This window comes from Phocoena phocoena, chromosome 15 (assembly GCF_963924675.1).
Source record: "Phocoena phocoena chromosome 15, mPhoPho1.1, whole genome shotgun sequence".
NCBI lineage: Eukaryota > Metazoa > Chordata > Mammalia > Artiodactyla > Phocoenidae > Phocoena > Phocoena phocoena.
The window spans coordinates 16,420,018-16,447,683 of record NC_089233.1 but is presented as its reverse complement, the minus strand read 5'-3'; the positions used below and the strand labels follow the sequence as shown (position 1 = coordinate 16,447,683).

The following is a 27,666-nucleotide window of genomic DNA, read 5'->3' as shown; positions in this document are numbered from 1 at the left end:
ACAGATCTGCTTGTTTCTATTTGTTTTTAAAGAATTTAAAAATAAACTTTATTTTTTGGAGCAGTTTTAGGTTTCCAGCAAAATTGAGGCAGAAAGTACAGAGAATTCTCATATGCCCACTGCTCTCACTTCAATCAACAATCTGCTCGTTTAAAAAAAGTATTATTGTTTTATAGAGGCATTTATTGGGGAATGGGAGAGGATATTGAAAACACACAAGGACCCTGGTTTGGTAAAATAAGGTTCAGTTGAGTCGGGAACAGTGTGTAAACTGAAAACTACATTTCCCAAGGGGCAGCGCGGCATGTCGGAGAGGAAGACAGCGCATGCGTAGAGAGGTCCTCCGCGCTGCGACCAAGCTCATAAAAGGCAAAAAAGCGTGTGTGATTTTCGCCCTGCCGCGAATCTTCGAACGCAAGCGCGTTGTTATCCGCAGACTTTGAAAAGCATTCGAGCGACCGCGCGCCCGCTCCCGCTGTCGCAGTTTCCAGCGCGACGTGCTTTTCCACTCGTAGCTCGGTAGGTGGCTATGGGTCGCGGTCTGGGACACCCCCCCCCAGCCTTCGCCCACCCCGCCCGGAGAATGGCGGGAGCGGAGGGCTGAAGATCCCCATTCCCGAGCCTTGCTGAGGCGGCGCTTGAGGGGCGGTGCGCACGCGCCCTGGGCGGGGAGAGGCGGGGCGCGGGGAGGGAGGGAGGGCTGGCGGGCTGGCGCAGACCTTCTGTAAGGTCTGCGCTTGCGCCCGCCCGCCCTGCGGAGGTGGGAAGCAGCCCCACGTGGAGCTTGGCTTGGTGGCCGGGAGAGGTGGGGTACCCAGCCCAGGTGCGAGAAGACGAGGGCAGAGGATGGGTCCCGAACCTTGGCAGCTTCTGTTATTTGCTCAAGATGTGCCCATCTTAACCACACAACCTCATTCTTCCTTCACATTCCTCCCGATGGCTCATCTCTCCGCCCCTGTTTGCAGCCAAAATTTCAGCCTGTATTCACCAGCACCCTTTCTCCTCCAAACCCACTCCATTCAGGCCTGGCCCCCACCCCTCCTCTGAAATAGAGCCTTGTCAAAGCCACCGATCATCTCTAGGTCGCCAAATTCAGTGTTAAGTTAGTTCTGAGACCCCTAGCAGTATTTGATGCAGTTAGTCACTGTCTTTAATGGAAACGCGTTTTTTGTTTGCCTTGTGGAACATTCTCGTCTTTAGCTTCAGCTCTCTCTGACTTCTTTGCTGATTCTTGCTCTTCCTTACTTTTAATGGTTGTACTGCCCCAAAGCGTCATCCTAGATCTCTGTTCAGTGTTCACTTCCTGGGCTTTAAATATAAATACCGTCTACTGTGCTTAACTCTAAAATTTCTGCCTTCAAGTCATTGCTCTTCCTGAAATTTTGAGTTTTACCTTTCGCCTTGCTCAGTTTTCTCTTTCTTCCAGTTGCTTAGGCCAAGCACCTTGAGTTATTGTAGGTGTCTTTTGCTTCCTCTCTCTCCTCCTCCATCAGTCAGCACATATTTATCCTTGAGGCTTTGAAGTTTCACTCCTGGGTGTCCAATTGTAGGTATGTTTGGTATTTGGTCAGTCCTTTCTGCCTGAGAATTTCTGTTTTCATTTTTGGCGTTCTCCCTTTTAGAGTGTTTATTTCACCTACAATTAAGTATACCAAACTGTTTAATATCTGTGTTCCTTTCTGGACTGTAAGTTTCCTAAGATCAAGGCAGTGACTGTTTGTCTCATTCACTGCTGTATACCCCTCATGCCTGGCACAGAGTAGGTGCTTGATAAATGTTAATGAATGAATGAATGAATTTACAAAGGGAAAGTACCTTTTCTCCATAGGTGGTAAGTAGACAATCCCTCTTAAGAGGATATTGGTTACAACTAATTTGTTTTCTGCGGTCCGGGAGGAGAAGGTATTGAACAGCCCAGGTTCAGAATTGTTTCGGTGTTTCTAAGAGGTTTCCAGGATTCAGTTCAGTTCTGCAGTCTATTTTGAGGACTTGGTAGGTGCCAGGCCCTGTGCTAGTTGCTGGGAATATAAAGATAAATAAAAGTGCATCCCTCTCTTCTAAGAGGTGTGGCAGGAGAGACAAGTGAAACAATTAGTCGCCGGGTGTATGTGTGACAGGTGCCAGAACGGAAGTTGGTGTACTGTGTTTTGGAAGTTTCTGGAAGTTTTGGTTGCCCTTGGCATCAGGGCAGATGAGAGGGGCCTGGGACAGCCAGATCTCCCTGCCAGTTGTTTCTGGCTATAAGCAGCTTTGTCCTTCTATCCTAGTATGCCATACAAATAATGTGTTCTCTGAGTGCCATGGTTTGAAAAAGGTTGGCAAGTGCTGCTGTAAAAGTGTTAATTTTGCTGCCATTTGATTTGGACCCTGAAAAACGAGTAAATTTGAGAGATCCAGAGGGGAAGAGGGGGAAGGATCAAAGGCATTTCAGGCAGGCATAACAGAAGCATAAAAGTCTGTGCTTGTTTGAGGCTGGGGCCCTGGGATTTTTCGGCGTGGATATTGTAGGTCAGTTGAGAGGTGCCCTCCAGGATCTGAAGCAGTGCCTTGGAAGTGTTTGGTAAACCAGAGTGTCCATTTTATAAATACCTGGCCCACCACGAGGCACCCTTTTCTCAGTGGGTAGGTCCAATTAGAGTCCATAGTTTTAGAGACCAATTTTCTGGAGCTAGAAGCAGGGATGTTAAGTCAAAGTCCTTTTTTTCTGATTTCTAAATTTATATACAAAGATTCTCACAAAGGTTTTAAAAATGAATCTCACTTGGAATTTTGGTGAGTCATCTGCCTCGGAAAAAATACCCAATTTATGTCACTTCAGGATTTGTGGTCACTGTATCTGTGGAGAGGAAGGTCGAATGGTGAACACTGAACCAGTGGGAGTTGGATGTTGATACTAAGTTGTTTGAGCCCTTAAGGCTTAGGTTGCAGAGTCAGACAAACCTGAATTTGAATCCCACCTCTTCCACTTATTGTTTGTGTTTTCTTGGTAAAGTCGTTTATTTCTCCAAGACTCCAGTTTCCTCAGTACTATGAACAGTACTTTGCAGGATTGTTAAATAGGATAATCTACGCAAGAGTGCTTAGCACATTGTAGGTAATCAGGAATAGCTGTCATTGTTGCCTTTATTTTCCTACCTCTTTTTTTTTCAGATGGCACAATGAATCACTGTCTTACTGGTGATACTTTCAGTGTAATCATAATAACCTAACAGTTGATTGGCAGTTTACAGTAGACAAATTGCTTCTACTTCCATGGTCTCTTTTGCTATTGAATATGCTGAAGTTGTGACAAAACTTAGAATTGGGAGGAAGAGCATAGATTTTATAGTTTGCAGACTTGCAATCCCAGCTCAACTACCTGTATTTCCTGAGTTACCAGCATAACTTAACCTGTCTGAACTTCAGTTTCCCCAGCTGTAAAGAAGGTGGGCTTGTAGCATTGATGTAGGTTTAAAGGAGAATCACCTGGGTAAGCTTCAGTACAGAAGCATGGTAGGTACTGGGCGGGGGTGGGGGGGGGTAAGTGGAAATCAGCATCTTAATAACAAAGCTTTTATTGTCTTGAGTCCTGTGGGATTCTTTTTAGAGTGGTTTAAGTATAGGATGTTTGCATTTGTTTGTATGAGGCCTTGGCTGCTAGTAGAGGGTCAGAGAACAGTTTTAAGCTGGGTGTTTAGCAGCTGGTATGTGCTTTCCACCTCAAGCCTTTGTCCCCAAGAATTACCTCTTTTTAGTCAAACTTCCCAGTTGCAGGTAACAAAAAGGTAACCCAAACTAGTCTAAGCAGAAAAGGAGTATCTGTTGACTGTATCTGGAGTCCTGGGTGCATCAGCTTCAGGCATGGCTGTATCCAGAAGCCTAAACTATGTCACCAATATTTTCTGTGTCTTCTCAGCTCTGCTTTTGTCCATGTTGATTTCTCCCTCAGGCAGGTAAAAGCCTCCATCAGTTCCAGGCTTCCATGCTAGTCTTTTTTAAAAACATCTTTATTGGAGTATAATTACTTTTTTTTTAAACATCTTTATTGGAGTATGATTGCTTTACAGTGGTGTGTTAGTTTCTGCTGTACAACAAAGTGAGTCAGCTATATGTGTACATATATCCCCATATCTCCTTCCTCTTGCGGCTCCCTCCCACCCTCCCTATCCCACCCCTCTAGGCGGTCACAAAGAACCAAGCTGATCTACCTGTGCCATGCGGCTGCTTCCCACTAGCTAGCTACCTATTTTACATTTCATAGTGTATATATGTCCATGCCACTCTCTCACTTCGTCCCAGCTTCCCCTTCCCGCTCCCCACGTCCTCAAGTCCATTCTCTACGTCTGTGTCTTTATTCCTGTCCTGCCCCTATGTTCTTCAGAACCATTTTTTTTTTTAGATTCCATATATATGTATTAGCATACGGTGTTTGTTTTTCTCTTTCTGACTTCACTCTGTATGACAGGCTATAGGTCCATCCACCTCACTACAAATAACTCAATTTCGTTTCTTTTTGTAGCTGGGTAATATTCCATTGTATATATGTGCCACATCTTCTTTATCCATTCATCTGTCGATGGACACTTAGGTTGCTTCCATGTCCTGGCTATTGTAAATAGAGCTGCGATGAACATTGTGGTACATGACTCTTTTTGAATTATGGTTTTTCTCAGGGTATATGCCCATTAGTGGAATTGCTGGCTCATATTCCATGCTACTCTTTTTTTTTTTTTTCGGTACGCGGGCCTCTCACTGTTGTGGCCTCTCCTGTTGTGGAGCACAGGCTCTGGACGCGCAGGCTCAGCGGCCATGGCTCATGGGCCCAGCCGCTCCGCGGCATGTGGGATCTTCCCAGACCGGGGCACGAACCCGTGTCCCCTGCATCGGCAGGCGGACTCTCAACCACTGCGCCACCAGGGAAGCCCTCCATGCTACTCTTAACCAACAGAAAGAGGTTATCTTTTTGCAGATAGCTCTAGCAAAAGATCTGAAATTGATTTTGTCCAGATTTGGGTCACATATCTCTTCCTGAACCAGTCATGGTGGTCAGGGAGAATATAATACTTTCATGGGCCCAGGTGGTATACACAGCCTTGGAGCCAAGGTGAGGGGTGGTTTCCCAAAGGGAAATTAAGAGTGCTATTACCAGACCTAAATATTTACTTAAGAATAATGAATATGTGTGTTTAAAAAGAATCACATATGACTGCTCATAGCAGTTTTATTCATAATGACCAAAAGTGGAAATAGATGCTATTCAGAGAGAACAGGTAAACAAACCAGTTTGTTCATACAATAGGTACACCTCAGCAATAGAAAGAAGCAAACTCCTGATACACACAGCAACACAGATGAATCTCAAAACACATTAAGTGAAAGAATCCAGACACTAAAGAATATGGATGGCATGATTATGTTTCTGTGAAATTCTGGAATAGGCATAACTAGTCTGTAGTGGAAAGTATCAGAACAGTGGTTCCCCTTGTGGGTAGAAAAAGAAAGTGTGGCCATCTAAGTGGAAAAAAGAGGGTTCTAGGACCCAGAAGGTTTAGGGTACTGGGCCTTGCTTCAAAATTCATAAGAATTCTGAAACTTACAGGAATTACGTAACCTCTTCTTGGTTACAGGCTAATGCTGAGATCAGCTGGGACCCTTGGACTCAGATAATGGGCAGCTTGGGCTGAACATTCAGTTTCCTCCCAGCTGGGAGCTGCCTGAACTTTCAGTTAGATGTGGTCCTGAGTCTGCATTCTGGCTTTGCACCACCAGGCTTAGTGTCCTCAGAGTGGAGAACCACGGAAGCCTTTGCCTCTACTGAGAATGTGTTTTCTGGGGAAATTCAAGTTCACAGCTGACTGGATCCAGAGATAGCAGTAATTTATTGGAAAATCATAAAATGAGTTGGTTTTCCCAGGCAGGGCGCACCCAGTAGGCAGAGCTTAAGCAGGAGGGGGCCCTTAAATGGCGGGGGCAGTGATTGCTTCCCCAGGCTTGGGATGCATCAGCGTTTTCTGTTCCTTGTGCCTTTGACTGCTTTGCTCAACTTAACACAGTCCCTGTCTTTTTTCCTGGCAGTCCCCTGACCCACATCTACAGGTAAGGAGGAGGCGGCTCGTGTCTGCTAAGTGCACGCTCTGTGCCAGGCACTGTCTATCACCTTACTTGTGTGGTTAGTCCTCAAGTGGGTGCTCTGGTTTTTATAGAGACTCAGAAAGGTTAGAGCACTTTCTCAGGGTGAGAACTCTATAGCTCTTCTGTCCCCATTCCTCCCCTTGGAACACTCCTAAAATATGCCTGTCAGTTCATTACCCTGATGGCTGTATTGCAGGCAATCACGAGGGGAAACAACCAACACACCTACAACCATTCTGTACCTAGGCAGCCATTCTGTTTTTCACTTTCAGTGCAGTATTCAATAAATTACACGAGGGGACTTCCCCGGCGGTCCAGTAGTTAAGACTCCATGCTTCCAGTGCAGGGGATGTGGGTTCAATCCCTGGTTGGAGAACTAAGATCCCACATGCCGTGCAGTGTGGCAAAAAAATTAATTAATTAATTAAAAATTTTTAAAAATTTAAATAAATAAATTACATGAGATAGTTACTTTATTGTAAATAGACTTTGGGTTAGACGGTTTTGCCCAACTGTAGGCTAATACTGTGAGTGTTCTGAGCACGTCTAAGGTAGGCGAAGCTAAGCTATGACGTTCAGTAGGTTAGGTGTATCAAGTGCATTCTCAACTTATGATATTTTCAACTTCTAGTGGGTTGATCGGAACATAACTCCATGGTGAGTCAGGGATGATCTGTATATTATATATACAGAAGGTATCATACAAAATGAAAATCACTGTAGGTTGCTGGGATTTGCTTTAAGATATTCTTTGATGTTGTTGACTTTTCTTGTTTTTCATCTAAATTAGGAAAAAATGGAAATAGAGTTGCGACCAGAGTACTTTGGAGAGCCAGGGGAGTTTCTGACTGCCTCGCTGGTTAAGGAGTACCCCAGAGAAGAGAGGGCACTGGAGTAGGAAGAACTCGCTGCCTTTTGTCAGTCAAGTCCCAGGGGAGGGACCTCAAGGTAGTGGAAGCAGCTTGATGGTCCTTTCAGGGAGCTCAGTACCGACTGCTTCCAGAGACAGCAGTAGTTCATTGTATGATAAAATCATAAAATGAGGTTCTCCTAGGCAGGGCACTACCCAGTAGGCAAAGTGAGCCTCCAGAATCCTGGCACTCATCTCATTACTTCAGAATTATTGGGTTGGCCACAAAGTTCGTTAGGGTTTTTCCATAAGATCTTTTTGGCCAACCCAGTACTTCACACTGAACAGAATTGAGGTGAGAAGAGAGCATTTTAAAAGTCACAAGTCAGTGTTTTTATGTGAAGGCATCCTGACAGGTCTCTTGTCAAAAACAGGGCCCTCCTTTCCCACCTCTGCCTTCTGATTGCAGGATTAGGCCCTGCCTGGCTTGGTATTTGACCTACTCCTTCCCCTCCAGACCAAGTAGGTCAACTTTTTCACTTTGGTTGGCTGAAAGTTTCAACGTCAATTTCATTGTCTGTCTCTGCATCTACTAATTGCAAAAGGTTTTATGAGATAACATACTTTTTCTTCTTGTATATACAACAGGGGTTGCCTCAAGGGGTGGGAGATTTCATTGTGTTTCTTTTAATCATTTGAATTTTTTTTACTGTGTGCATATATTATCTAGTAGTTAACGGTTTTCTTTTATTTCTTTTCCCCCTTAGGCGGAACAGACTTTGTGTGTAACCACAGTAAGACAGAGAGACAGATGATATTGCAGTAATGTGATGAGAGCCTAAACTAAGGCAGTGACAGGTGTGATGGAAGAGAAGGGTCTGGATTTAAGAGAAATTTCTGAGGCAAAATCAATAGAATTTGAATGGGGATTGATCAAGGGCATGGGGTTTGGAGATGAGCAAGGAGAAGACCCCAGGATTTCCAGCTTGGGAAGCTGGCTGGACAGTGATGGGCACCACTCACCCACGTCTGGAAGGCAGAGCCGTGCAGGGCAGGGAGTGTACGGTGTCTGAGGCGCATCATGGTTGGGACGTTCAGGCGGCAGCTGCAGGTCTGAGCTGGGAGCCTTGGAGAGAAGTCAGGGCTGATGATACTGATGTGGAAGTTTCAGAATATGGGTGCTTGAAGCTGGTGACAGTGCTCAGGGAGTGCTTAGAGAATGAGAAGAGGATCCAGGGTGACTGTCCACTGAGGTGGAGGAGGAGGGCAACAGAAAAATAGGGGAGACTGGAGGCCTGGAAACCCAGAGAACAGAGCTTTGAGGAGCAGCGTGTGGTCAGGTATTCAGTGCAGCAGAAAGTTCCAGGAGCTGGCAGGAGATCACAGGCACTGAGGGAGCGCCGGACTGCAATGGTTAAAGATTAAATGGGAGTAGAAGTGAGGATGGTGGGTACCGTGCCAGCCCTGTGCTAGGTACAGAGGATAAAGTGCTCCCCGCTCTCAGAGACTGGACACACTGGGGGAGGGGACAAATACACACACACACAGAATTGTAATACGATTTGATGGGCACAGTGGTGGAGAGCTGCACAGGGTATAATGGGGACACGGAGAAAGGTAACTTCAGCCAGCTGAGGAGACTGGGGCTTTCTATGATTAGAGGAGGGGGTGACTTGGTAGTAATCCAGGTCTTAGAGAACAGTTAAATCAGGCAGAGGATTAGGGGTAATCTGCCTGCAGGAAGAACATCCCAGATAGAGGGAGCAGCACAACCTTAAGTTACACGGCGCCCAGTCAACAGCGGAACAGTTCAGTGTTGCTGGAATATAAAATGCGAGGCAGACAGGGCTGAGCGATGTTGGAGTTGGGGAGACGTGAGGATGGAAACCTCTTTGGAGACCTTGTGTCTTGTATTAAGGGCTTGACTTCTCCTGGCGGGGGGACGTGGGAGGGGATTGAAAGGTTTTGGTAGGGAAATGACACAGCCACACTTGTCTTCTAGATGGACAGTCCTGGAGCTCTGCAGAGGGTGGGTTTGAGGGAGACGAGAAAGCAGGGAGGAAGCCCAGCTAGGAGGCTGCCGTATAAGTTACGGTGAGACGGACCTGATACAGCCTGAACCAACGAGTGAAGGACGGAAAAGGAGTGGATGGAGGCCTGAAATACTGGGGCAGTAAATCAGCCAGAGTGGCGATTGGTTGGACATGAGGATCGAGGGAGAAGGGGGAGTTGGCAGTAACTCAGGTTCCAGCGTAGGCGCTGAATGGGCTACGAGCGGTGTGCTGCCGCTAGGGGTTTGGGGGTGGGGTGAGTAGGGAGGGGATGAGCTTGCTTTTGGACATACTGATTTTTTTTTTTGAACAGTTTTACTGAGATATAATTCACCTACCATACGACTCACCCATTTAAAATGTATAATTTATTGCGTCTTTTAAAGTATATTCGGAGTTGTGCAACCATTATCATCATCTAATTTTAGAATATTTTCTGGGTACATTGATTTAACAAAATTTCTTTTATTATGGAACATTTCTAACATACAGAAGTAGAATCACATAAGGAGTGTCTGTGCTGGGCAGAGTGATTTGGGGTCTCCTCTGGTGGAGATGTCCAGCCAACACGAATCGTTGTTACGGGAATTTCAAAATGGACCTAACTTCGGGGAGGGGTGGCAGGGCAGGAGAGAGGTGGTGTGTGAAGGAGTAAAAATATGAAGTTCCTGTCGATTTTCCAACACTACTTACCAGTGGGGTTATTGGTGAAAAGGGGTTGTTGATGACAGCAGAGATGACTGTTCTTGCCTGAGGAGCTTCCAGGCTGGTTGGGTAAGAAAAGATCTACCTACATCCACTGGCTGGAAAGCCAGTTTATAGGTCTAGGTAGGTTCCAGGAAAAGTCAAGAGAAAAGTTAGGCTTATTTAGGGATGGTCAGACAAGACCAGTTTTGATCTGGTTGTTGAAAAAAGTGTAATGTTTGTTTCCTTGGCAGAGAGGGAGAGGGTGTAGATGGCACACCCTTTCAGCCTCTTTGGAGGGTAAGGTGGAATGGGACAAGACATCTGCGTTTGAGTGTGTGTAGATAAGACAGACCAGAAGAAATGTCAGCAAATAATGACAGATGACACTGGATATGTCTGAGGGCTGGATGCCACCCCTCACCCTCCGGCCTCTTCAGATGCAGTCCCATTCTCTCGTCCTTGGACTTGTTCTCAGTGTGCTCCTGCCCCTCAGCCAACAGGCTCACATTTCCTCCACCTGTAAATCCTCCTCCTTCTGCTTGGCCTCCCCTTCAAGGCTCCACCTCTGTCTGCATCACAGCCCGGCTAGCAGGAAATTGTTATCTTTATTTGCTACTACACCCCTCCTGCATGGTGGTGGGTCTGAGGGCAGGAGCAAAGGTATTAGGAGGGAGAAGGCTTGAAGTGTCAGAATTCTCGGAAGGTAACTGATTTACCTGGCAGTGGAGTGGGAGTGCTTGCTATCAATGCTTGTATAAAGTAAAACCCACTGTCCGGCTGGGGGGGGGGGCTTCCCCCAGTTCTATTTTTATTTTACTTTACTTTTATTTATTTTTGGCTGCATTGGGTCTTCGTTGATGCACGCGGGCTTTTCTCTAGTTGCAGCGAGTGGGGGCTACTCTTCATTGTGGTGCGCCGGCTTATTGCTGTGCCTTCTCTTGTTGTGGAGCACAGGCTCTCGGTGCGTGGGCTTCAGTAGTTGCGGCACACGCGGGCTCAGTAGTTGTGGCTCGCGGGCTCTAGAGCACAGGCTCAGTAGTTGTGGTGCACGGGCTTAGTTGCTCTGTGGCATGTGGGATCTTCCTGGACCAGGGCTCGAACCCGTGTCCCCTGCGTTGGCAGGCGGATGCTTAGCCACTGCGCCACCACGGAAGCCCCATTCCCCCAGTTTTAATATGCACAGTGTAGGCATGTAAAAGGCATGGTTCTGACCAGGATTCTGCTTTATGTGGCGGGAGAGAACAACCCTTTTCCGTGCTGATCCGTTCCTTCCAGGGATCTTCCCACTGGACTCTTCTTTGGTCCACACCTTCACCTTGGTTGTGGTTCAGTGGGGCTCTTTCCCCCTTCCTCTTTGCTCGCTCAGCAGATCATCCCTAGCGTCGTCAATTCCTGAGACTTTAGCAACGACCTCTATGCTGATCATTCTCAAATTTATCCCCTTTGAATCTCTTAAACTCTAGATCCCTGATTTTGTGTGGTTCTAATTAATGCAGCCAGACTTTTTTTTTTTAAGGGACATGTTCTTCTCTAGGTTAGAATGCATTAGATAAAGCTTGTGGTGGTTAAAATAGTGTTGCACGTGTGAGGGAAAAAAGATATGTCACAAGCAGTCAAATGAAAATAAGTTGGACTTCATAAAAATTAAAAACATGTGCTTCAAAGGACACAATTCAGTAATCATTTTTTAAAAAACCAATTAAAAATGGCAAAGGGCAGTTCTCCAGAGAAGATACACAAAGGCCAGTAAACACATGAAGAGATGTTCAACATCATTAGCCATCAAGGAAATGCAAATCAAAACCACTGGTTACCATTTCACACCCAGTAGGATGGCTATAATCAAAAAGACTGAGAATGTCACATGTTGGTGCACATGCAGAGATATCGGAACCCTCATACGTTGGATAATACCTACACTTTACCCGTTCATATCGTTTCTCCACATCCTCACCAACACTTGTTATTATGTCTCATTCTCATTATAGCCATCCTAGTGAGTGTGAAATGGTATCTCCTGTGGTTTTGATTTGCATTTCCTTGATGGCTAATGATATCAAGCATCTTTTCATGTGCTTGTTGGCCATTTGTATATCTTCTTTGGACAACTGTCTGTTCAGATCATTTTTATATATGGTCTGAGGTAGGGCCCCAAATTCACTCTTTTACATGTGGACATCCAGTTGTCCTTGCACCATTTATCAAAAAAGACTATTCTTTCCCCATTAAGTTGTCTTGGCAACCTTGTGGAAAATCAGTTGACCATGGATATAAGGGTTTATTTATGGTCTCTTGATTCTGTTCCATTCATCTTTATGTCTACCCTTATGCCAGTACCACGCCATCTTGATTACTATAGCTTTATAGTACGTTTTGTAATTGGCAAAACTTTTTCTAGATTATTTTGGCTATTCTGGATCCCTTGAATTTTTATATTAATTTTAGGATGAGCTTGTTAATTTCTGCAAAGAAGCCACCTGGGATTTTTTTTTTTTTTTTTTTTTTTGCGGTACCCGGGCCTCTCACCGCTGTGGCCTCTCTCGTTGCGGAGCACAGGCTCCGGACGCGCAGGCTCAGCGGCCATGGCTCACGGGCCCAGCCGCTCCGCGGCACGTGGGATCCTCCCGGACCGGGGCACGAACCCGTGTCCCCTGCATCGGCAGGCAGACTCGCAACCACTGCGCCACCAGGGAAGCCCCACCTGGGATTTTGATAGGGCTTTCGTTGAAACTGTAGATCGATTTGGGGAGTAGTGCTATTTTAACAATATTAAGTCTGCTGATCCATGAACATGGGATGTCTATTTATGTAGATCTTCTTAATTTTTTTAAACAATGTTTTGTAGTTTTCAGTATAAGAATTGTATACTTCTCTTATTAAACTTATTCCTAAGTGTTTTATTCTTTTGGATGCTATTGTAAATTGAATTGTTTTCTTAGTTTCATTTTTGGGTTGTTTATTGCAACTGTATAGAAATGCAGTTGATTTTTGCCTGTTGATCTTCTGTCCCTTAACCTTCTTTGTTAGTTCTAAGAGTTGTTTAGTGGGTTTCTCAGGATTTTGTATATACAAGGTCATGTCATCTGCAGATGAAGAGAGTTTTACTTCTTTCTTTCCAATCTTGATTCTTTTATTTCATTTTATTGCCCTAGTTTGAACCTCTAGAGCAATGTTGACTTGTTGCTGATCTTAGGGGGGAAAGCTTTCAGTCTTTCACCAATAAGTATGATGTTATCTGTGGGTTTTCATAGATGCCCTTGACCAGGTTGAGGAAACTCCCCTCTATTCCTGGTTTGTGTATTACTCTTTTAATAAACAAAAGCAGAGATTTTTAAGAAGACATGCATATTTAAATACATAGAGTTCACAGTTCATTACCGGGGGGTGGGGGACATGCAGTGTGAATCTGATCTTTGTGGATATGGAGATGTACTAATTGAATGACCTTTATAAGAAGGTAGGGTATAAAGTAAAACTTTCGGCATCCTAAAAAAAAGTTCTTTTTCTCCAGTCTACTTTTATCTTTAGGCATATGTCCAGTTTTACCTAGTTACAGTAGCTTACTTTTAAAAAATTTTTATTGAAGTATAGTTGATTTACAATGTTGTGTTAATTACTGCTGTACAGCAAAGTGATTTAGTTATATGTATATATACATTCTGTTTTCATATTCTTTTCTGTTATGGTTTATCATAGGATATTGAATATAGTTCCCTGTGCTATACAGCAAGACCTTGTTGTTTATCCATCCTGTATATAAAAGCTTACATCTGCTAACACCAACCTCCCACTCCATCCCTCCCCCAACTCCCTCCCCCTTGGCAACCACCCTCTATGTCCATGAGTCTGTTTCTGTTTCATAGATAGGTTCCCTTGGCAACCACCAGTCTGTTCTCTAGGTCCATGAGTCTGTTTCTGTTTCATAAATAGGTTCCCTTGGCAACCGCCAGTCTGTTCTCTAGGTCTATGAGTCTGTTTCTGTTTCATAGATAGGTTCATTTGTGTCATATTTTAAATTCCACATATAAGTGATATCATATATTTGTCTTTCTGTTTCTGACTTACTTCACTTAGTAGGATAATCTCCAGTTGCATCCATGTTGCTGCAAATGGTATTATTTCGTTCTTTTTTATGGCTGAGTGGTATTCCATTGTGTGTATGTACCACATCTTGTTTATCCATTCATCTGTCAGTGGACATTTAGGTTGTTTCCATGTGTTGGCTATACAATAGCTTACTTTTAAAATTACCTTTTATTGTCTCATTCTTTTTCTAATTACCTACTGTTGCATTTTATTTTCATCACAGTACATTCATCTTACCTTAAGTCAGATATTTTTAGTAGTTAATTTCTCTTCCCTCTACAGTAAAAAAAAAGTAACAATGCTTTATAACTTAGAAAGTGTCTTCATATAAAATCTTATTTGAATCCTCATTTTACACATTAAAGAAAAAGGGGAAACCAGAATGCTTGAATCATTTGTCAGGATAGTAGCAGCAGAGCTGGGGCTAGGACATACTGCCTTTGAAGATACTTAACAAGTACTCCTGACTTGGTTGAACATATCGAATAGGAGCATCATTGGATTAGGGAGGAAATCCAGGACAACTTGCCGCTGTATCAGTTTCCTAGGGCTGCCATGACAAACGACCGTAAACTGGGTGACTTAAAAGAAATGTGTTCTCACAGTTCTGAAGGCTAGAATTCCAAAATCAAGGGGTTGTATCAGCTCCAGAATCAAGGGTGGGTTCCTTCTTGGGTGCCCAGAAGGACAGTATGTTCCGTGCCTCTCTCCCAGCTTCTGGTGGTTGCCAGCGATCCTTGATATTCCTTGGCTTGCAGCTGCATAGCTGCACTCTCTCTCTGCGTCTGTCACATGGCTGTCTTCCCTCGGTGTGTGTCTGTCTCTCCACCTGGCATTCTCTGTATGTGTGTCTCTGTTTCTTCTCTTATGAGGGCACCAGTCATGTTGGATTAAGGCCCACCCGACTCCAGGGTGACTTCATCTTAACATATATCTTAATTACATCTGCAAAGACCCTGTTTCCAAGTAAGAGGTACCAGAGGTTAGAACTTCAGCATATCTTTCAGGAGAATGGTTTAACCCACAACAGCCACTAACAAGGCTCTCTTCTGCTCCCCCTCCACCCCAGGCGCCCCCGTATACCACACCATGGCCCTCGTGTCTGCTGATTCCCGCATTGCAGAACTGCTCACAGAGCTCCATCAGCTGATCAAGCAAACCCAGGTAAAAATCCACAGCCCTCCACTCCTAGAGGGGAACGTGGGCTGTGATACTGAGCTGTGGAGGGGGCGGGGGTGGTTGTGTTCAAAGAGATTGGACATGCGGGAACCACGGTGATGTAATGAAGGTGGGAGGAGAAGGAGAATGTAGGATATGACTTCCATTCCTGTTGGATTTTCTGTCATGTGCAGGATTTCATGATTCGTTTTGTTTAGTAACAGCTATGTTGAGAGGTGTAATTCACATACCATACAATTCGCCCATTTAAGGTGTACAGTCCAATTTGAATCAATATTCAGAGTTGTGCAACGATCACCATGATCAATTTCAGAACATTTTCATCACCTGACAAAAATGCCCTGTACCCAATAGCAGTCATTCTCCTTGTGCCTCCACCTCAGGTAAACAGAGACACTCTTATCAGGCAAGATATTCCAAGCGTGTTTAGTGGTTATCTACTAAGAGCTGGTCAAGGGCCAGCCCTTTTTTGGAATGTGTAGTGTTTGAACACCCAGGCCTGCTGAATCGATCTTTAACTGTACCTGCCACCCCCCTGGCCCTTGGCCTAGGCTCTGTTACAGCAAAACAGTCATTTGAGCATTTACCTTCAGTATAGCATTTATATAACAGATATGGCAATAGTATCAGCATAAATATGCCTAACGTTGGCAGGAATCCTTATAGGGTAGGGATAGACTTAAAGAAACAACTAATCTGTCCTATAGAGCCATTACATACACTTTCATATTTTTGTACTAATTTGATTACCTGTTTTCCTCCTTCATCTGCCACCATCTGTACCTTATGATAAATTTGTGTGAAACTGTTTAGCATAGAAATTAGCTGATGGTGAGTTAAATCCAGTTCTTCCTCAGGGCAGTCATTTTCCATCAGCATTACATTCTCAGAAGACTTTGACTCAATCTCCCAATACATTTGGTCATCAATATCAGTATTACCCTGTGACTGACTTACATAAGGTAGTTGAATCTTACCAACAGTGCCAGTGTGTTACACCATACTGAAGTATGGTCATGGTAAAATTCAGTTTCATTATGGAACAAATCAATAAGAATTACAGAGCTATTTGTTAGGCCTTTGCAACAGAATTGGCCCTGCCCATTTACCAGATTTTATTACGGAAAGGCTTTATTACAGTTGGCCATGGTTCAGTTATTTCTGGGTTCGAAGTCAGCTGGGGATAAAGCCAGTCACTCTGTCTCAGCTCAGGCTCGTACTGAGACTGGTTTCCACTGCATACTGTTGTATAGCAGAGTCTACCTCCCTCCTATGGGGAGGACACAGGTGGTATTCAGAGTACAAGCCCTACCTCTGCTAACTGGACTTCAGGATATGTCTTATTTTGATCTATTCTTGGGTCAAGGGTAGTCATGATGCATTGATGTAATTGCACATGCCCCTTGAGGGCTTCCATAGGTTTAGAGGTCCACAAAATTCCCATAAGTGTGCCCCTTGGGGCTCAGCAGCTAGGATGGAGGGCCGCTGCTCATGGCTACTTATTAAAGTATTATCCATTTTAAAATAGTCAAGAAACCCTGGTGGGTCAAGGTGCAAGCCCTTTCCCAGCAACAGGTGGGTCCTAGAACTATCCACGTTACCTGTTGGGTTGGCCTGAACCACTTCACTAAAGCCTCATCATCTTTCCAGACTGACTCCCATCCCTTGCTTTCCTCCTACGAGAGAACTCACTTCTGTTTGTTTATTCTAATCAACGGTCTTTTCCCTCCGATTGCTGCTTCTCATTGAAAATGAGTTCAGCTTGCCCCACAATGAACACAACAGTACCTATGTCCCCTAAAGCCTTTTTCTGTCTATGGGCCAATGTTGCTTACTCCACTATGCATTTTGTTGCCATTGTGTACTAATGGCCTGGGTACTGCAGTTAGGATACATATTTTGTACCCAAAAAATGTTGGGTGCCCCATACTAGGGTTAGATGAGTGGTAGTCGCACCTAGATGTAATTTAGCCTAAGTATATCATATGGCCTCTTAGGCCTCTCAAAACCTTCCTCGTCTAGGGGAGCAGGGGATGGGGCTGCTCCCCAGGGGAATTTGGACCCACCATGTGCCTACTGCTCTAATCCTGTCAGAAACCCACTTTTCCCCTGTTATTTTTACTTGCTTTTCATTCACAAAGACAAGGGTGATATGTATTTGTGCAAGCATGCTGTGGCATATCGTGTCCATTATAACCAGGGACCTTTCTAAGCATCCCATCATCCAGGCTTGCAGTGACACGATGATCAGTCTGCTGGGAGCCGCCATACGACCCCATGGGAACAGTTTCCAGAGATTCCTTTCCAAATGGTATCCTTTGTAGTGGAATGTGACCTGAAAAATAAGTCAGAAGATTCTGGCACACATATTGCTAAGTGAAAACCCAGTCTGAAAGGTTTTCTATACTATATGATTCCAACTATATGACAATATGGAAAAGGCAAATCTATAGAGAGAATAAAAAGATCAGTGATTGCGCAGGGCTTGGAGGGAGGGATGAATGGGCGAGCACAGGGGGTTTTTAAGGGAGGTGAAACTATTCTGTATGATACCAAAATGGTGGATACGTTACATTTTGCATTTGTCAAAACCCATAGAATGTTAAACACAAAAAGTGAATCTTAATGTAATCTATGGACTTTAGTTAATAATAATTATCAATATTGGTTCAGTAATTGTAACAAATGTTCCACACTAATGCAAGATGTTAATAATAGGTGAAGCTGTGCAGGGGAAAGCAGGTGTACGGGAACTCTGTCTTCTACCTGCGTGATTTTTCTGTAAACCTAAAACTGCTCTAAAAATAGTTTATTAATAAAATTTTGAAGATAAAGAAAAAAAGATACTGGCACATTACTAGAACTCCAGTCAGTCATCAACAGTTTGTCTAGTTTATCATCATATTATATAACCAAAATGTCTCTCAGAGGGTTTTCAGGCTTCCACTTGACTTTGTTGGGGTCTAAAAGCAGAGGTGGTCTTGGCAGACACACGGCGTCACCTTCAGGGCATCTGGTATGACTGAGTTAAGAGTCAATGTTATTCTCTTGCTCTGAGCCTCTCTCAGGTATTAATGTAATACTGAATTTCCATCATTGCATAACCCATTTATTCATTCTTTTACCCTCAGCTACTCTTTCTCCTTCTCTGCATTTGTCATTGATTTTTACCCAGATTTTTCTACTCTGAAGGACGTTAGGCTCGGCCACCGTGCTGGTCCTGATTGCCAGCAACAACACACTAGTCTAGCAAGTGCCTCACCTTCCTCCGACTCTCCCCCTATCCCCACCCCGGCCCCCGTCCATTCCCATTCATGTAAGGTAGGGTTACTTAGGTACGGAACTAGTGGGCTGTTTTCACCACTAGGCATTATAGCTGCGTTCACTGTTAACTCCATTTTGCCAGATGGGGTGAAAGTACCTACCCACTCAGGCACTTAGAAATTCTGACATAAAGGTTAAAAGGTATAGTTACAGCTTCTTCCTTAGGAATCATCCCTGCTTCCGGCATCTTCATTTGCAGCCCTGGTCCCAGGACCACTGATGTGGGGAAGGATTGTATCAGCGTCCTTACCTGCCCCGCTTCCCCAGATGAATTGATCATAGATATACATGTTAGTTTCTAGACTCTCGGCTCTGTTCCATTGACCTATATGGCAGCATCACACCATTTGACTACTGCAGCTTTGTAGGAAATTTTGAAATTGGGAAACGTGACTCCTCCGATGTTTTTTTGTTGTTGTTTGTTTAAGATTGTTTTGACTATTCTGGGTCACTTGAATTTCCATATAAACTTGAGGATCAGCTTGTCAATTTCTGCAGGGAAGTCAGCTGGAATTTTGATGGGGATTGCATTGAATCTGTGGGTTTTTGATAAAGGAGAGTCATTAAATGTATAACTTGTAAGTTAACTTTAATGCCTTTTGTATTGCTTTTGCATTAGTCAGGGGGGAAAATGCTTTTAAACTTACGGATTTGGAAGTTGGATTTACAAAATGAGGGTCATATTTATGGGGCCTCTGGCCTGGGCTGCAGGGTCATTGCCACAGCAGGGTAAAGGGCCTCCCCTCATGTCCTGTTGACCTCGTCCTTGCAGGAAGAGCGTTCGAGGAGCGAACACAACTTAGTGAACATCCAAAAGACCCACGAGCGGATGCAGACAGAGAACAAGAGTGAGTAGCTGGGCTCGGGAGAGAAAGGAGTGGGCCAAGACTGGGAACGTGGCGGTCATCATTTTCGAAAGGGACTTTTGCATGTATCTGCCTAACCCAAAATGAACTGCTTGCTCCCTAGCCCTGAGGGACCGTTTTCCCTGAGGCTGGGTGACCTAAGATGACCCAGGAGACAGATGACAGACTGTCTAGCCACTAAGGAACTTTAAAATCCCCCAACTCTGAGGACTGGGAAGTCAGGAAATGACGCTGCGTCCCGGGAACCCCCTTACAGCGCACAGGACCCCCCAGTTAGCCAGCATTTTCTAGAGCTTCCCTACTCATGTGCCCTGCACATGCCCTGAGGTCAGGCTCCCGGGCTGGTGCTTTCCAACTCTGAGGAGCTTGGAGAATTGTTTTCTGTTTGCGTGGGTCACACTCTGGCAGAGGTTAGAGAGTCCTCTCCTAGGTGTTGTGATGGCATCTGTACCATATGAAAATGTGAACATGGAGGTATCGGCCTCGTGGGGCACTTCTGAGCCAGTAAAGCTCATCATACCTCAGCCCATGGCCCCTCAGTGCCTCCCAGAGTCTGATTCCGGCGGACTGGAAGCAGTGCCACATTGCTGCCAGCTGCCCCTCACCCGTGCATCTTTCTCCCTTTGTTTATTCTGCAGTCTCTCCCTATTACCGGACAAAGCTGCGTGGCCTCTATACAACCGCCAAGGCCGATGCAGAGGCTGAGTGCAAGTGAGTACCGTCCCACTGCCCTGCCATCGCCTCCCCTCCACATCCAGGTGCTGGGCTGTAGGAGCCTGTGGACCATAGCCCCAGCCTGCCTCTCCTCCCACGGATAAGCAGATTCTGACTCCCCAGCTTCTCCTTTAGGGCCCACTTTCCCTAGAGCCCACTCTGGCCTCTCTTCCCTGGCCCTGCTGTTTTATAGATGGCAGAGAGGTGTGGATCAAATCCCAGGGATGCCTTTTTTTTTTTTTTTTTGCGGTACTTGGGCCTCTCACTGCTGTGGCCTCTCCCGTTGCGGAGCACAGGCTCCGGACGCGCAGGCTCAGTGGCCATGGCTCACGGGCCCAGCCGCTCCGCGGCACGTGGGATCCTCCCGGACCGGGGCACGAACCCGTGTCCCCTGCATCGGCAGGCGGACTCTCAACCACTGCGCCACCAGGGAGGCCCCAGGGATGCCTTTTTCTAGTCACTTGACCTTGGGCAGTCATTTCAGCTGAGACTCAGTTGCTCCGTCATTAAAATAGAGATAATAACTACCTGTAGAATTGTCAGCGTAAAATGCGATAATGCACATAAAGTGCCTAATACCAGTATTTTTCAAACTCTTTTGACCATAACCCATGGTTAAGCCTGGTGTTGGGCAGTCTCCATAGAGAGAGACAAGGATAGTGAGATCCTGCCTTCAAGGGCAAGCAGTCCAGAAAGGAGAGACACCCTAAAAACGTTACAGGACAGTGTAGTTGGTGGCCCAGCCGAGATGGTGTTCACTGTGCCTGGGGATCTGAGACCCTCTCAGGGAGGAGGAGAAACTTGAGCTGGGGATGGGTAGGCAGACAAGTCAGAGCGCCCAAGCGGAGGACAGAGTGTGCCAGGGCTATGGAGGAGCGCATTTGGGGAATGAGAACTAGTCCTTGCCTGGCTGGGGGAGGGGAGGGCAGGATGTGGAAGACCTCCAATACCTGGACGTTATCTTGGAGGCCATAGCGAGCCAAAGGCGATGTAAGAGCAGGAGAGAAACCCCTGGCTGCCGTACGGAGAGCAGACTGGGTGAGATTCAAGGCTAGTTTGGAGACCAGGCAAAAGATAAGTGACGGAGTTTAGCTGAGACAATGGCAGTGGGGATAGAGAAACAAGGGTGGATTCTGAGATCAAACTGGAGGACGAGTTGGGAGAGAAGATTTCCAAGGTTTTTAGCTTGAACAAAGGGGTCTGATGGGGCTCCCTTTGCCAGGGTGGGGCCGACTGGCGGGGAGGGGACACGGCGAGTTCTGGTTGGAGATGTTGCTTGCTTGGCTTTCCAGCCGAGCCTTCCCCACCCCCATCTTCTCCCTGATTTGCAGATTCATCGGGTAGCCATAGTTGGGCCCTTTCCCATTAGTGGGCCTGGAGTTTGGCTTGTATAAGTCAGACTGACTCGACGCTCATTTGAAAGTAAAAGGCAGACTTTCCCTTCCCAGCCTAACTGCCGGCAGAGTGAGACAGCTGCTTCTGCAACCAGCTGGTGCGAGCTCTTCTCTGGCATTGACTTAACTAGAGTTTAACACTTAAAGCTTGTTTCATAAGTGCAGGTCCCTTGCAGTTCTGCTGTCATTTCACTTTTTCAGACTCTCAGACCTTCGTACGTTCATTCACTAAACAATGAATAAGGTGTCCTCACCTCCAGATACCATGCTGGGAACAGGAGAGTGGGTGAGACAGATAAGATGCCACCCCTACCCACAGGGAGCTCCGCGTCTGGGTGGGGAAAACATGGTACTGTGTGTGCCTGTGGCACTGACCCAGGTGCTGCAGCACCTATCAGCTCATCTTCTAAATATTTGCATTAAACCTCTTGGGAAAATGAAGAGGGGCCAAGAGCCTGCTTCATGAGCTAGCCCAAGCCTGTGATGCTTTGCTGTTCCTTCTGTCCAGTCCTGGCTGCTTTTCCTCCTCCTGCTTTTGCAGAAAACAGAAAGGAACCCTTGTGTCTTCATTTAACAGTCATCTCTTTTAGCAGCAGGAGTCAAAGGGAAACAGATCAAAGATGTCACTTTCCGTGTTCCAGTGGAGACGGGCAGCCATTCTGGGTGGGAACAAGATATTTTCTAACATTGGTTCAGAAGGCACTTCTCCAGGTGCGGCTCTGTGAGGGCGCAGGAGAGAAGGCCCACAAGGAATTATTTTTCACCCCAATCAAATAATTACTGTGTATTGGTATGCAGCAGTATTGGATTACTTTAAAGAGCCCACACCATTTAGCCCCTTACGAATGGTTGGGGAGGGGGGCCGGGTTTTGGGCGGGGAGGGAGGTTAAGGCTCAGGGTTCTTGGCTGAGGATGCTTCAAAGGAAGGCCAGCCAGCAAGAGGCGTTTCCTCTGCTGTCTCAGGTGAAGTGGGGCTCTTGGGATGGCACCATCCCTGAGGGTTGCTGACGGGCTGGCAGGCTGCCTCCCAGAAGGTAGGGACCCACGCTTCGCTGGGTGGTCATCCTGGTTGACCTGAAGCCTGTATGGTTCCGAGATGGAGAAGTTTCAGCTCCAGAAAACTGCTCTTTAAATAGGAAATGATCTTAAAACATTGTTTCCTCAGATCTCTGCAGTGGCACTTCAGTAACTTTAGGAAACGGAATATTACATTCCTCTCCTTAGAGATTCACAATGCAAATTAAAGCACTGAAGTACTGAAGTACTGAAGTATTAAAGTATTGAAGGCTCTGCCAAGTTCTGCAACAGCAATTTCTTTAACTCAGTATTTCACAAACTTACTTGACAGTGGAATACATTTATACACTGGTTCTCAAGTCTGGCTGCGCCCAGAGGTTCTGCTTTTACTGAGGTGGAGTTCATGCATTGATGTTAACTTTCTACATAATTTCAGACTCACAGAAATGTATTTTTACCACAGTTGCTTTATCACTCTAAAGATATATGTATTTACAATCTTTTTTTTTCTGAATCATTTATGTTGCAGACATGATGCATGATGCCTCTTGACCTCTAAAGACATCAGTCGGCATTTCCTAAAAACCAGGACATTCTTAAACAACCACGGTACATTTCTCAAAATCAGGAAATTACAGATATAAAACTATTAACTGATCTACACATCTTATTCAGGTCTCATCACTGTCCACTGATGACCTTTACAGCAAAAGAACAGAACATTTTTATAGTGCAGGTCAGCACTGCGTTTCGTTTTCATGTCTCTCTGGTCTCTTCCAATCTGGAACAGTTCCCAGGCTGTCTTTGCTTTTCCTGACCTTGACATTTTGAAGATTACAGGCCAGTGTAGAATGGCCCTCAGTTGGGTTTGTCTGATGTTTCCTCACGATTAGATTCAGGTTTTACGCTTTTGGAAGTAATAGCATGGAAGTGATGTCGTCCTCCGTCATCATATTACAAGGCCAAAAGACTCCCACTGGTTAAGGTGGGCTCTTCCAGGTTTCTCCTGTGTCAAGTTATCGCTGTTGTCCGTTGTGTGATTAATAAGTATGAGAGATACTTGGAGACTGTACATATCCCGTTTCACATCAGACCCACTAGTTTCGGCATCTGTTGATGATTCTTACTTAAAGCAATTGGGATTCTTTTTAAAAAGCTCCCCAGGGCGTTCTGATGTCCAGCTAGGGTTGAGAACCACTCCATTAATATCTCACAGAATACAGCTTAGGACATACTACGTAAAAGGATGTCCTCCAAACAGGCCCAGCAGCAATGATCAGACTTTGCAAGTTCCCTTTGGCCTGCTGGCTTTTACCTCCTCCTCTGCTTTGCCCCATGTACCAGTGCTCACGCACAAGCCCGAGGTGGCTCTGGCTGAGTCATCCTGGCGTCCGACACCAGCCACGCTGAGCTTCAGTGCTCCAAGCCTGTCAGCGTGGTGTTCATCCCTCCCTGCTTCGGTTTGCGCAGTTCCCTCTGCCAAGTCTGCCCCTTGCCCGATCTTCTGGCCTTTCTTTGCCTGATGAGTCCGCAAGAGTCACACCCTCTGGGACACCTCCTGTGACACTGTTGTGCTGTGTTCTCACGGGTCTGAACCAAGGCCTTCAGAAACACGTGGGCATTTACTAGAGGTTTAAGAGAGGAATGTGCTGGAGAATAAATGACCTGAACTGGCTTCTCTGCTGCTTACTGCTGTTGAGATATTCTTTGGGGGAGGTTCCCAAAGGTCTAGGATAAAGAAGCCTTCTTCCCGCAAGGATCTGTGTGCACTTCTGCCAGGTTGCTTGGGTCCCAGCCACCCTGGAACCCCCGTAATCGAACTCCAGAGGTTTCCTGGGGCTGCAGTCTTTCAGGGATGAGTTCCCTCCACCCCCAGCCCTGCTCTGAGCCGAGACAACTCCCCACAGTCCTCTGGAGTGTCTCTTTTACAGGTGCCACTAGGGCAGACCCCAAGTTTTAACTTCTGTCCTCCGAATCGCGAGAGGTTGTTAGAGTCCACTGGCACCCAGCAACACTTCTTCAGGATTTGTCGGATGCACTGCGGCCAAGGCAGCTCTCTGCTTTGCTTACCGCTCCAGGACCCTCTTAGGTTTTTTGGCCTGCCACTTCCTCTTGCCTTTTATGCTTTTAAGATTAAAAAACACGTGCTTAGGGTTTATAGTTTCCAGCATCAGGGTTGGTCTGAGCTAGCCAGCCTGCTGTAACGAGAAAAGGAAGTCTGCGCTTTATGCTTCATCCAGACCTCTTCTTTCCCTTCTCCCTGCCCTCAGCATCCTCCGGAAAGCCCTAGATAAGATTGCGGAAATCAAGTCTCTGTTGGAAGAGAGGCGGATTGGTGAGTTAGAGACGACCAGGCCGGCATTCCTGGACCAGGCGGAGTGAGGGCTCCTGAGAGCAGCAGTCAGGTCTCCCTGTAGGGGAGCCTGTGACCTCAGTCTGGTGGGATTGTTCCGGGGGCTTCTGACAGAGAAGCGCCTGGGCAGCCTGGGGTGGGGAAGGGAAAGGGGATCATCCCCAGAGCCCCCTGCAGACCACGCTGGTTCCCCTGCTCCCTCTACTGCCGGGGTCAGTCACCTCCCTCCTTCCTACTGCCACCCACTCCCATTTCTTGCTGTGGGGAGAACCAGAGCTGCACCCTGGGTGTCTTGAAGCCAGCCTTCCACATGGAGTTTACCTACACGAGGCACTGGCTTCCAGAGCCCTCAGGCTGCTGTGGCTTTCCCACCTCTCTTGCCCCAGTGAACCCCCCATGTGCAACTCCTCACCCATCAACAATGCTGTCACACTGCCAGCTGGGTTTGTATGAAGTGGCTGGGTGTGTTGAACCATGCCTGAGGAGGTCAGGGGTCTGTCCACATTCGAGGGTTTGTTTTTTAAACTTTTTGTTGAATTACAACATAGATTCATAGAAAAGTACACGTAAGTGGACATACAGCTCACCGAAACTTTCACTAACTGAACATAACGGATGTGACCAGCACCCCAGAATCCCAGCTTTTGCCCTTTCTAGTTCCCTCTCCCTAGGGCACCCACCCTCCTGGTGCCTCACCATCTGGGCGGTCTGACTGTGGGCATCTGGTGGAAGGGGCAGGATGGCACCTGGGCCCCTGGTGCTAACTTGGGCGGTGAGGCTGCAGGCTGAGCTCTGACAGCCCGATGCAGGCAGGCTAGGGTGGGCCTGGGGGCAGGAACCCTGTCCCTGGTGTCTCAAAGGCTCGCTTCTTTCCCACAGCGGCCAAGATCGCGGGCCTGTACAATGACTCGGAGCCCCCTCGGAAGACCATGCGCAGGGGGGTGCTGATGACCCTGCTGCAGCAGTCGGCCATGACGCTGCCCCTGTGGATCGGGAAGCCTGGTGACAAGTGAGGGCGGGCCCAGGGCTGGGGGCGCTGGCAAGGAAGGGACTGGAAGTGACACTTTATTCCTCCCTCAGGCCCCCGCCCCTCTGTGGGGCCATTCCAGCTTCTGGGGACTACGTGGCCAAACCTGGAGACAAGGTGGCTGCCCGGGTGAAGGCTGTGGATGGGGATGAGCAGTGGATCCTGGCCGAGGTGGTCAGTTACAGCCATGCCACCAACAAGTGAGTGGACGCCCAGCCCTGTGGGCTCTTCTCCCGTCACCACACCCACGTGGGCTGCGACTCTCACCCGTCTGCAAGATGGGAGAAAAGCAGCTTCCCCTGGGTGCCGGTGGGGATGGTGTGTGAAGTGGGCTCCTGGGCTACTTCCCTTCCCTGCCCTCCTCCCCCGCTTCCTCGGGGCTCCCTGACTTGGACTATGCACCTCCCTGCATCCACCGCTTTCCTTTTGTTTACCCACAGGTATGAGGTAGATGACATTGACGAAGAAGGCAAAGAGTGAGTGAGCTCGTGGGGGTGCTGTGGAAGCCTGGGGGCAGCTGAGCTGCTGGGATGGGGCCCCCACCTGGCCATGAGTTGACCTTAGCTCCCCCTCGCCCCCACCAGGAGACACACCCTGAGCCGCCGGCGGATCATCCCACTGCCGCAGTGGAAGGCCAACCCGGAGACAGACCCCGAAGCCTTATTCCAGAAGGAGCAGCTCGTGCTGGCCCTGTATCCCCAGACCACCTGCTTCTACCGTGCCCTGATCCACACGCCCCCGCAACGGGTAAGCCAGCCTTCACGGGAGAGACACTGGCCCCGCTACAAGGACCAGCTGGGTCATGGAACATCTTCCCACTTTCCGTCCCCTTTTCCTTATCTTACAGCCTCTCTGAGCTAGGAGGGTCCTGCAAGTTGGCCTTTGTCTTCTGCTTAGTCTGCCCTACAGCCCTGCCCTCTAGGTCAGCACCAGCCAGCCCTCCTCTCTCCAAGCTTCAGAGCCTTAGCAAGCCCTGAGCAGAATGGACCCGAAGCATACTCTAGTCTAACCTCGCTTTTGCACTGAGATGGGAAGTTCGATGCCCAGGGCCTGTTTTGGACCCTTGACTCCTGCACCACTGCCCTTTCCTTGGCTGAGCTGCTTTCTCTCGAGCTCCTGACATTGCTGACACCCTGGTCACCCATCACCTGATGGGAGTTTAAAGGCTGTTCTCCCCTCTTCCTCCAGGATACCTGCCTGCTGCCCTCTAGGCTTTTTTTTTTTTTCTTTTTTTTTTTGCTGCGTTGAGTCTTCATTGCTGCGTGCAGGCTTTCTCTAGTTGCAGCGAGCGGGGGCAACTCTTCGTTGCAGTGCGTGGGCTTCTCATTGCGGTGGCTTCTCTTGTTGCAGAGCACGGGCTCTAGGCACACGGGCTTCAGTAGTTGTGGCGCACGGGCTTGCTTGCTCCGAGGCATGTGGGATCTTCCGGAACCAGGGATCGAACCCGTGTCCCCTGCACCGGCAGGCGGATTCCTAATCGCTCTGCCACCAGGGAAGTCCCCCTCTAGGCTGTCCTTGATCCCTTTAACACGGGCTCCCTGGTACCAGACCCTCCAGTTATGGCCCATCCACGTAGGTGGCAAGTCTCCCTTCTCCCTGCTCTTCATCCCTTACCCTTGGCCCTTTGTTGTTGAGGAAAGAGCTCTGTAGTAACAGGGACTAGGTTCAAACATCTAGACTTCCTGAGTGACTACGAGGACAGGAGAGGCTGGGGGCCCACGAGCCAGAGGTTCCTGTCTATCTAGGTTTGGGGGGGCCTCGCCTGGAGGTCTCTGACCAGTCACTCCCGTCTGCCCCCTACTGCAGCCCCAGGATGACTATTCGGTCCTGTTTGAAGACACCTCCTATGCAGATGGTTACTCCCCTCCCCTCAACGTGGCCCAGCGGTACGTGGTGGCTTGTAAGGAGCCCAAGAAAAAGTGAAGCGGCCTAGCGGACTCGCAATCTCCTGACACCCTCGAAGGGGATGCAACACAGGATTCTGTGATCAATAAATATTCCTCCTCC

At 47.2% G+C, this 27,666-nt stretch overlaps 1 protein-coding gene across 2 annotated transcripts; it reads left to right on the top strand.

Moving 5' to 3' along the window:
• The first annotated feature begins 333 nt into the window (after positions 1-333).
• SGF29 (SAGA complex associated factor 29) lies at positions 334-27,666 on the top strand. 2 transcript variants are annotated; one of them, XM_065892704.1, is made up of 11 exons: positions 423-523; positions 6,055-6,104; positions 14,855-14,949; positions 19,061-19,136; positions 19,793-19,865; positions 24,550-24,614; positions 25,512-25,641; positions 25,713-25,859; positions 26,100-26,135; positions 26,244-26,406; positions 27,466-27,666. In XM_065892704.1, the coding sequence occupies exons 3-11, from the start codon at positions 14,875-14,877 to the stop codon at positions 27,580-27,582; spliced, it is 882 nt and encodes a 293-aa protein (XP_065748776.1). In that variant the 5' UTR covers positions 423-523; positions 6,055-6,104; positions 14,855-14,874; the 3' UTR covers positions 27,583-27,666. The 2 variants fall into 2 exon arrangements, with proteins under 2 accessions (XP_065748775.1, XP_065748776.1); XM_065892703.1 differs by lacking the exon at positions 6,055-6,104 and having other exon boundaries at positions 334-523.

Coding starts and splice junctions, on each gene's coding strand:
- SGF29 (XM_065892703.1), top strand. CDS start 14,875: ATGGCCCTCGTGTCTGCTGATTCCCGCATTGCAGAACTGCTCACAGAG. Junction 14,950..19,060: donor AGCTGATCAAGCAAACCCAG/GTAAAAATCCAC, acceptor TCGTCCTTGCAG/GAAGAGCGTTCGAGGAGCGA. Junction 19,137..19,792: donor GATGCAGACAGAGAACAAGA/GTGAGTAGCTGG, acceptor TTTATTCTGCAG/TCTCTCCCTATTACCGGACA.